The 9,940-nt window shown below is 41.9% G+C and overlaps 1 protein-coding gene across 3 annotated transcripts in view; it reads left to right on the top strand.

The window, feature by feature from the left end:
- THRAP3 (thyroid hormone receptor associated protein 3) overlaps positions 1 to 9,940 on the top strand; it is a 49,775-nt gene that overhangs the window by 32,147 nt on the left and 7,688 nt on the right. For all 3 annotated transcript variants that reach the window (XR_002772902.1, XM_023512148.1, XM_023512149.1), the window contains 4 exons: positions 3,939 to 4,844; positions 6,368 to 7,081; positions 8,740 to 8,912; positions 9,647 to 9,758. Coding sequence is in view for 2 of the 3 variants with exons in the window: in XM_023512148.1 (XP_023367916.1) it covers positions 3,939 to 4,844; positions 6,368 to 7,081; positions 8,740 to 8,912; positions 9,647 to 9,758 (1,905 nt within the window). In the remaining variant the exon portion in view is untranslated. The remainder of the gene's footprint in view (positions 1 to 3,938; positions 4,845 to 6,367; positions 7,082 to 8,739; positions 8,913 to 9,646; positions 9,759 to 9,940) is intronic.

Below are 9,940 nucleotides of genomic sequence, written 5' to 3'. Positions count from 1 at the left end.
CCCCTGGGTAGAGTGCTGTGGCATCACGGCTCAAAGCAACCTCTAACTCCTGAGCTCAAGTGAGTCTCCTGTCTCAGTCTCCCAAGTAGCTGGGACCACAGGCGCCCACCACAATGTCTGGCTATTTTTTGGTTGCAGCCATCATTGTTTGGCGGGCTGGATTCAAACCTGCCACCTTGGTTGTATGTGGCTGGTGCCTTAGCCACTTGAGCCACAGGCACTGAGCCGAGCAAGTTAATTCTTAAATTGAATCTGTGAGAAGCCAGTGTGAAAGGTTGATACCGTGTTTCTCTGAAAATAAGACACCGTATTGTATTTATTTTTTCTCAAGAAGACACACTAGGGCTTATTTTCAGGGGATGTCTTATTTTTATTAAGTATACTACAACAATCTACATTTAAATTGAAATACAGTTAAGTCATCTTCTTCTGGAACTTGACAAGGGGGAGCCGACCTTGTTGGTGGGGCTGGTGCTAGTGATGCAGGAACTCCTTTCCCCTAGCCATTCGCATGTGCACAGTACGATGCCTGTGACTGACCACAATTACCACATGTACACCCACACAAGTGTGAACGGTTGGAGAAAGGAGCTGTGGCAGATAATAGGTATTCCAGTCTTCCTTACTGCTCCGTGCTGAAATGCATGGCGTGCATCACGCTGCATAGCCACGCCCATCACTAAGTCTTCTTATTGAGGTAGGGTTTATATTTAACATGCATAGAAATCCTGCTAGGGCTTATTTTTTGGGTAGGTCTTATTTTTGGGAAACACGCATAAATATTGAAGGGGGAAATCCTACTGAATGTTTTTTTAAGATAGGATCTTGCTCAGTTGCCTGGGCTAAATTCATCTTAGTTCACTGCAACCTTAATGTTTCAGCCTCAAGCAGTTTTCCTTCCTTATCCTGCCAAGTAGTTGGGACTACATGCATGTGCCACCATGCCTGGCTAATTTTTCTATCCCCCCCCCCCGTAAAGACAGGATCTTGTTATTGCTCAGGCTGTTCTTAACACTTGGGCTCAAATGATCTCCCAGTCTCAGCCTCCCCAAATGGTAGGATTACAGGGGTGAGCCAGAGCTCCCAGCCTGTATTTTTAGTCCACCTGAGGAGTTTGTTGTAAAGGCCTATAGGAATGAGCAGAGACTCTTGGTAATCATTGCTTTGCACCCAGGGTTTTGATTTAGGCAAGTAAAACCTCACATTAACTCATAAAATGAAATTGGTTTAAGACTAAGAGGCTAAAGAACTAAAAATGAGAGACAAAACTGAATTGGAAAATGTTAACCATTTCTGAATATTTGGGACAGCTGGAATTTTGAGCAAATCTTTTTCCCTTGTTCTACAAATCATTTGGTGACTGATGCTTGACTTGACAAATGAGGGAAAAATATCTGAGGCAGGTAGTGTGTGCTGAGGTAGCTAGAGCTACTTTATATGTTATCTTATGCCTAGAAAATTATTACTCCAGAAGAATTTCTCTACTAGAAAATTATGTTTTTATGCTTGTTTGAAGTCTGACTTCTCTGTTTTTTTAGAAACAGATAACTTTGCCACAGGATGTTCAGTTTTTATTTCTGGCTTATCTGTTTCATGGTTTTTTTTTTTCTTTTGTTTTCCTTCTCCTACAAGGAAAGTATCTATCCAGAGAGTTTGAGAAACTATACCTTTAAATTAACTAACTGCTGAGTTCTACAGAATTGGAGAACATTGATTATTTCCTTGTATTTCACAGACTGTATCCTTTTAAGTGACTTCTCTTAAATAACTTCATTTGCAATCTGCAGAGACTCAGGTTCCTGCATCTGTGCAGTGACTGCAGGTTTTGGATGCAGTATGCCCCAGGGCTCTCACTAGTAATTGGTAACAGAAGCAGCAGTAGCCTCTGAGGATGGGAACATGAATTAAACCCTCCTTAGTGCTGGTGGTGGATCACCTCACTCAAGCATAGCCATTAAATCGAGTCATTCTCCTAGTCTGCATCTGCCTCTCCCTTCTTTTCTTATATTGTTACTATTTTCAAACGAAAAATGTAGAAGGTAAGTTTTCTTTTTCCATTGTATTAATAGCAACCATTAATAACTAGCAGTAAGTACATCTTTGCCAGGTGCTGTTATTCATGGTGTAGGTAAAAGGTCTGGGTACAGTGGGTGATAAGTAGTGGAAAACCAGTCAATCCTGCTTTGTCTTCCTTAGATGAAATCAAATGTACATTTTTTCTTTAAAAAACGTTCTGTTGTTAAATCCTAAAAAACCTTAGTACATTTGCCAAATAAAGGGATTATTTTGTTTTGTTTTAAATTGTTTGTTTGCTTACTTGTCTTTTAAAATTTTGAGATATGCTCTCACTATTGACCAGGCTGGAGCACAGTGGCGTAATTATGGCTCACCACAGCCTCCAAATCCCGGGCTTGAATGATCCTCCTGCCTCAGCCTCCCCAGTAGTTGGGACTGCAGGCATGTGCCACCGTGCCTGGCTAAATTTTAAAACATTTTTTGTAGAGATAGGGTCTCATGTGTTGCTCAGGCTGGTTTGAAACTCCTCCTTTTAAGCAGTCCTTCCACTTTGGTGCTCCAGTGTGCCAGGATTATTGGCATGAGCCAGTGTGCCTGGCCTCTAAACCAATAAAAAGTGTATCTGTTCCCAATCAGGCCTGATGTGAGAGGTTTTTGTTTTTTTTTTGGCGCAGGTTTTGGCTGGGGCTGGATTTGAACCCACCACCACCAGCATATGGGGCTGGCGCCCTACACCTTTGAGCCACAGGGGCCACCCGATGTGAGAGTTTTTATTATATATGAGGAGTTTTTATTTTATGTGTAGAAAAAATATATTTTTAAATAATTCTAATAAATTTTACATATTTGTAGATAATTGCTTAGGGATGGACATTAACGATTTGTATCATAGTAGTCAGGACAAGTAAGAACCCTAATGGATTTTTATACCAAGATGTGTAGGTTTTGGCTTTTTGATGGAAACAAAACTCCCTGTTACTGACAAGCTTGACATTCATACTGTGTTTATATGGTTAGGTTACTATTGAATCCCTGTGGTTCTGGAAATGTACCTTGCTGTATCACAGTTCTATATTGTTTAATGAAGAAGAACACAACACTAGCCTTCAGGTTGATCTAAAAGTTATGCACACGGAGTAGGGTGAGGGATGTTTTTTGTAGCTACTCTTTGCTAACCTCATTTGTTCTTGGGTGCCTTATGATCAAATAGTGCCCCCTTGTGGCACCTAGATAAGATCATGTATTATAATGGCTCAGCCACAGGGATTGACCTTTTAGTGAGCGATTTCCTGGTCCCCAGTAAAAAATTAATATTTTAGCAAATTATTTTAAGCTTTTGAACAGATACATCCTCCAAATTCAATTCTCCAAGTTCTTCTTGATGTAGACCTGTTGTACCTGTAATTTTACAGTCTCAGATCCAGATCTTAGTGGGATCTAAGAAATTTGTCCTGCAAGGGGAGAGGTGACTAGGATAGAGAGTAAAATGTTGTAGCAGACTAGGGGACAGAGGACCTGAATGGTTACCTGCCTAGACACAGCTTGCATTTCTTCCTCATTTCCAGTGACCTGGGGACCTGTATAAACCCCTGTGCTGGTGAAACTCTCAGCTGTTATTATAGTATATTAAAATATTCTTTGTTTATTACATTAAGAAAATTTTGATAATTTTTATTCAGTATAGAAATACATCTCCATTTTAAATGTATTGCAGTAGTAATGAAACAGTTTATTTTGTTATTTGTTAAAATGATTTTTATCTATATTTTTATATTTAAGTTTGTGCTCTTGCTTTGAAAACAAAACTGAGATGATGTCCAAGAGCAGGGATTTCAAAATGTTACCTTCATTGCCAGATTTTTCTTGAATTAAAATGCTTATGTCAAAAATTCAAACATTTCTCCCTTGCCCCTCCTTTCCAGTTCTAGATCTCGGTCCAGATCATATTCTCCAGCTCATAACAGAGAGAGAAATCACCCAAGAGTGTATCAGAATCGAGATTTCAGAGGGCACAACAGAGGCTATAGAAGGCCCTATTATTTCCGTGGGCGCAACAGAGGCTTTTATCCATGGGGCCAGTATAACCGAGGAGGATATGGAAATTACCGCTCAAATTGGCAGAATTACCGGCAAGCTTACAGTCCTCGTCGGGGTCGTTCAAGATCCCGTTCCCCAAAGAGAAGGTCCCCTTCACCAAGGTCCAGGAGCCATTCTAGAAATTCCGATAAGTCGTCTTCTGACAGGTCAAGGCGCTCCTCATCTTCTCGTTCTTCCTCAAACCACAGCCGAGTTGAATCTTCAAAGCGCAAGTCTGGAAAAGAGAAGAAGTCCTCTTCCAAGGATAGTCGGCCATCTCAGGCTGCTGGGGATAACCAGGGAGATGAGGCCAAGGAGCAGACATTCTCTGGAGGCACCTCTCAAGATACAAAAGCATCTGAGAGCTCAAAGCCGTGGCCAGATGCCACCACATACAGTGCTGGTTCTGCATCACGGGCCTCAGCAGTTTCTGAGCTGAGTCCTCGGGAGCGAAGCCCAGCTCTCAAAAGTCCCCTCCAATCTGTGGTGGTGAGGCGGCGGTCACCCCGTCCTAGCCCTGTGCCAAAACCTAGTCCTCCACTTTCCAACACATCTCAGATGGGCTCAACTGTGCCAAGTGGTGCTGGATATCAGTCTGGGACACACCAAGGGCAGTTCGACCATGGCTCTGGGTCCTTGAGTCCATCCAAAAAGAGCCCTGTGGGTAAGAGTCCACCAGCCACTGGCTCCACATATGGCTCGTCTCAGAAGGAGGAGAGTGCTGCTTCAGGAGGAGCAGCCTATACAAAGAGGCAAGTATCTCATTTCCCCTGCCTGGTTGTGTTTTCATCTCATTAGTTGGCAGTGTAATTGTAATGTGATCTAAGTTAGAGCTCTGATTCGTGGTAATAAGGTAATCCCCATTTCCTAAACTTTTCATTAGTAAACATTAAAACCATCACCCAAGGAAACCTTTAGCTTAACTCTAGCTTTCCTACCTTCCTAAATTTGTATTGCAGCATAAAGTTTCTTTAGACTACTCTGCAATGATGTTTTCACATTTAAAATTTGCCTTGGATTCTACCAATGTAAGCCAGAGAACAGTAGAGATTTGTGGGTCAGCTATCAAAAAAATATGGTCTTTGCCAAAATGAATGGCCATTGGAGCTGTTAGACCCTCTAGAACCCACCATCTACTATGTGATCTGCATCCGCCCATCATGGTGAAGAGCTGCACCCTCACACCCTGCAGTTGAGGAGACTGGGCAGAATGGGAAAGTCCAAGGCTTAGTCCAGGAAGGCCTTGTTTTAAAACCACAAGGTGGGTGTATGTCCCAGTAGAAGCCAACCAGGCTGCGTGTTAGGAGAGGACATGACAGTGCTTCCGCCTTTCTACCCTGGGGGACACGGTGAGTTGGACCATGAATCTTTGTTTATGTGGTTGGATGGATTGGGATGGCAGAGAAGTTATAGGGAAGTTGTGTTGAGACCAGATTGTGGTCAAAAAGGACTTAACCCAGCAAGTGGTTTCTTTTTTTTATTAGCGCCTTCCTTGATCCCTTGTTCTTCTTTGCCATATTAATGCAACTCTGTTTTGATTAGGCTTTCTCCATTAATAGTTCATATGAGATACTCTGAATCTGTACTTTCCTGCCTTTAATAAGTCTATTTGAAAGAGTAGGTTTTGTTCCATGCCAGGACTGTGAATCTTATTAGAAGACTAGAGCATGAGCGAGCTCTGTTCTTCCATAAGAAAGAGAATGATTTTTGCCACTGCCAACCTCTCCCCCATTAACATGTATTCTGTTTTTATTTGTGTTCACAGTATATTTCATATTTAGATCTTCTAGGTGACTTGAAGCAAATTTGAAGTCTCCTTTGAGACTTGTATTTCCAAATGTGAGTTGTATAAAAAGCAAAACAGTCCAAGGTTGAACATTCTATGTTAACTTTGCTGAAAGCAGATTTTAACTGGCTGGGGGAAGGTTGGGTAAGACCTTCGTTGTTTTTTTTTCCCCCAAACCACATTACAGGTAAGTAGGTTTTTGTTTTTTAATATCATAAAAGTAACTTGCTGTTCTCTTTTTGGTTGTTTTTTGTAAGACATGACTCCATGAACCACATGTTCTTCTTTTAAATACCAAGTTCATAGATCGTGAATGACAGTTTTTTTCAAAAATTATTAGAACGTAACCAGGTAGAAAGTCCTTTGGTAATACTAAAATCCACAAGACATGTTTGTTCAGAAAATCAAAAACCAGTGACTATATGATGTTATTTTAGAGCAGGTTGCTTAAGATGTCTCGTGTGTCTTTCTTGTGTTTTTATATAATAGGTATCTAGAAGACCAGAAGACAGAGAATGGAAAGGATAAGGAACAGAAACAAACAAATAGTGATAAAGAGAAAATGAAAGAGAAAGGGAGCTTCTCTGATACAGGCTTGGGTGATGCAAAAATGAAATCTGATCCATTTGCTCCCAAAACTGATTCTGAGAAGCCTTTTCGGGGCAGTCAGTCTCCCAAAAGATACAAGCTTCGAGATGACTTTGAAAAGAAGATGTCTGACTTCCATAAGGAGGAGATGGATGAGCAGGATAAGGACAAAGCTAAGGGAAGGAAGGAATCTGAATTTGATGATGAACCTAAATTTATGTCTAAAGTCATAGCAGGTGCAAATAAAAATCAGGAGGAGGAGAAGTCAGGCAAATGGGAAGGCCTGGTGTATGCACCTTCAGGGAAGGAAAAGCAGAGGAAAACAGAGGAGCTTGAGGAGGAGTCTTTTGCGGAGAGATCCAAAAAGGAGGATCGGGGAGGGACCAAGAGAAGTGAAAGTGGGCACAGGGGGTTTGTGCCTGAAAAAAACTTCCGAGTGACTGCTTACAAAGCAGTCCAGGAGAAAAGCTCATCGCCTCCCCCAAGAAAAACCTCTGAGAGCCGAGACAAGCTGGGAACCAAAGGAGACTTTTCCACAGGGAAGTCTTCCTTTTCCATTACTCGAGAAGCCCAGGTCAATGTCCGGATGGACTCGTTTGATGAGGACCTTGCACGGTGAGTTGTATTCTTTATTGAGCCACAGGGTATCCTGGCCTAAGTTATGTCTCCTAATCTATCTCTCTCACTCCCTTTTTCTTTTTTTGAGACATTGTCTCACTCTGTTGTCTTGGGGTTGAGTGCCATGGCATCATCATAGTTCACAGCAACCTCAAATTCTTGGACTCAAGCAATCCTCATGCTTCAGCTTCCCTAGTATCTGGGACTACAGGTGCCCACCACAGTGCCTGATTAATTTTTCTGTTTTGTTTTGTTTTTGAGACAGAGTCTCATTTTGTCACCCTTGGTAGAGTGCTATGGCATAACAGCTCACAGCAACCTCCAGCTCTTGGGCTTAGGCGATTCTCTTGCCTCAGCCTCCGGAGTAGCTGGGACTACAGGCGCCTGCCATAATGCCTAGCTGTTTTTTTGTTGCAATTTGGCCAGGGCTGGGTTTGAACCCACCACCCTCAGTATATGGGGCCAGCGCCCAACTCACTGAGCCACAGGCGCCGCCCAATTTTTCTGCCTTTTTTTTTTTTTTTTTTTTTTTAGTAGAGACAGGATCTTGAATCTGATTTCAAACAATCCACCCATCTCCTCCCAGAGCTAGAATTATAGGCATGAGCCACTGTGCCTGATCATCTTTTTTTTTCCATTTTCTTTTCTTTTTTTCAAGGCAGAGTCTGACTTTGTTGCTATGGGTAGAATGTATCATCATAGCTCACTGTACCCTCAAACTCCTGAGCTCGGGTGATCCTCCTGTCTCAGCTTCCTAAGTAACTGGGAGTACAGGCATGTGCCACAACGGCTGGCTAATTTTTTTTTTTTATTTGTCGTAGGTAGATTCTTGTTCTTGCTTAGGCTGGTCTTGAACTTCTGAGCTCAAGTATTCCTCCTTCCTTGACCTCCCAGAATGCTAGAATTATAGATGTGAGCCATTGTGCCTGGCCTTCTAACCTCTCTCACTGAGAACATTCTCCTGTATTTCCCCTGCTGTTTCAGTTTCAGTGCCGATACACTCATGTCCTTCTGTCTTCAGTGGAGATTGTATGTCACTGAGTGATTATATCTTTTGGGGGCAGTATCGCTGGGTGGTGAAGTGTCTTTTCAGTCCCTAGTGACTGGCTTTCTTGATTACTGAGTCCCTTGTGCTTCTTACTTACTCTGTTTATCCTCACCTCCTCTTACCTCCACCCCCAAAACAACTGTTTCTTTTTGTGTTTAACGTGTCTTGCCTGTGAAGCTGTCCGGGACCCACTTCTTCTTAGCTGGCTAACCACATTATAGTCCAGGCCTCACCATCAAATAACAACAGCAATGTTAGAGTTTAGAGAGGCAGATACACCCCCTCCCTAGCTTTAGGAAAGAGTGGTAAGGTCCAGCTGACTGTTTTTCCCTTGGTTTGATTACCCAGCTGGTTGAAGTCTGTTTGAGCAGCATTCCAGTCACATCCACTTTTGCTTCATGCTGTCACTTCCCTGAATGGCTTTGGCTGGTTTAGCTAGTTGATATTATAGTTATGATGCATTGAGGTTTCTTTGAACTTTGGTAGTAGAAGAAAAAGGAGCTTTGTGGATAGACTTAAAACTCTTTGGGGGAAAAAAGTTTTGATTTATATGTTCTTTCTGTATATCTTGTTACTAAATTTGGTATCCTCATATTTCTTTTTATAGACCCAGTGGTTTATTGGCTCAGGAACGCAAGCTTTGTCGGGATCTAGTCCATAGCAACAAAAAGGAACAGGAATTTCGTTCCATTTTCCAGCACATACAGTCAGCTCAGTCTCAGCGCAGCCCCTCAGAACTGTTTGCCCAGCATATAGTGACCATCGTTCACCATGTTAAAGGTGAGTCCAGCCCCCAGCCTGCTTCAGACTCCATTTCCACACTGTTGGCTTCCTCTATTATAAGCAGAAAGATGAGTGGATGAATTAAGGCGAGCCTTTGTGGGCCCTTTATCTTATCTCAAGGACCTTTGAAACCAGGAGCTTGTTTGAAGGAAATTCCATTTAGGGAGACATTTCTGTATTTTAATTGCAGAGCTTGAACATTTTGAAATGCTAGCAACCTGTGATCATGAGAAAAGATAAAAATCCTTAATGTGAAAGATAAATGCTTAGAAACTTAGGAGCCATTAGGAAAGTGACTTTTTTAGCACCTTTGTCTTTTCCCTTTCTAGTGGTCTCTTGTAGACCTTGTGGTGGGAGATTCTTCCCCAAATTATTTTATCATCTCCTGGGCAAATGGAGATGGGCAGGTTGGGGAATGGCCAAGAACAGTGATACACATATATGGATGCTGAAATTTAAACTCAAAGAAGAAGAGTTGGTGCTGTGCTTCAGAGGGAAGTAAGCTCTAGGTTTCTGTCTTTGTATCCATGTCCTAAGATAAAGGAGGTAATGGTAGAAATCTGTTGCCTAACATTGGGTTATGTCTGAACTGGCCATTTTTCTTTCCTCTTTAGTATGTTTGTTGTATGGATTTAACAACTTCAGTAACATCTCTGTGGCTGCAGGTCCATGCAAAAGACTTTAACATTGTGTCCATCTTCAGTAATATGTGTTTCTTTGAATCCCAACAGAGCATCACTTTGGGTCCTCAGGAATGACATTGCATGAACGCTTTACTAAATACCTAAAGAGAGGAACTGAGCAGGAGGCAGCTAAAAACAAGAAAAGCCCAGAGATACACAGGTGAGGACCTTAGTCTTACACTGGAGGTTGTAATAAAAGGCTTCTTATCAGATACTGAACTCATTTTGTTAAATACTGCTAATGTACCTTTAATACAAAATTTAGGGTAATAACTTCCAGACTCAAAGATAGCTATGGGCATTTATATTTGAGAAGATATGCTTTGAGAACTATGGTCTCTT

This window comes from Otolemur garnettii, unplaced genomic scaffold (assembly GCF_000181295.1).
Source record: "Otolemur garnettii isolate 467f Iridium unplaced genomic scaffold, OtoGar3 scaffold00025, whole genome shotgun sequence".
In the NCBI taxonomy this organism is placed as follows: Eukaryota; Metazoa; Chordata; class Mammalia; order Primates; family Galagidae; genus Otolemur; species Otolemur garnettii.
Note: the sequence above shows the minus strand (reverse complement) of the source record. Positions and strands in the feature narration are given on the sequence as shown.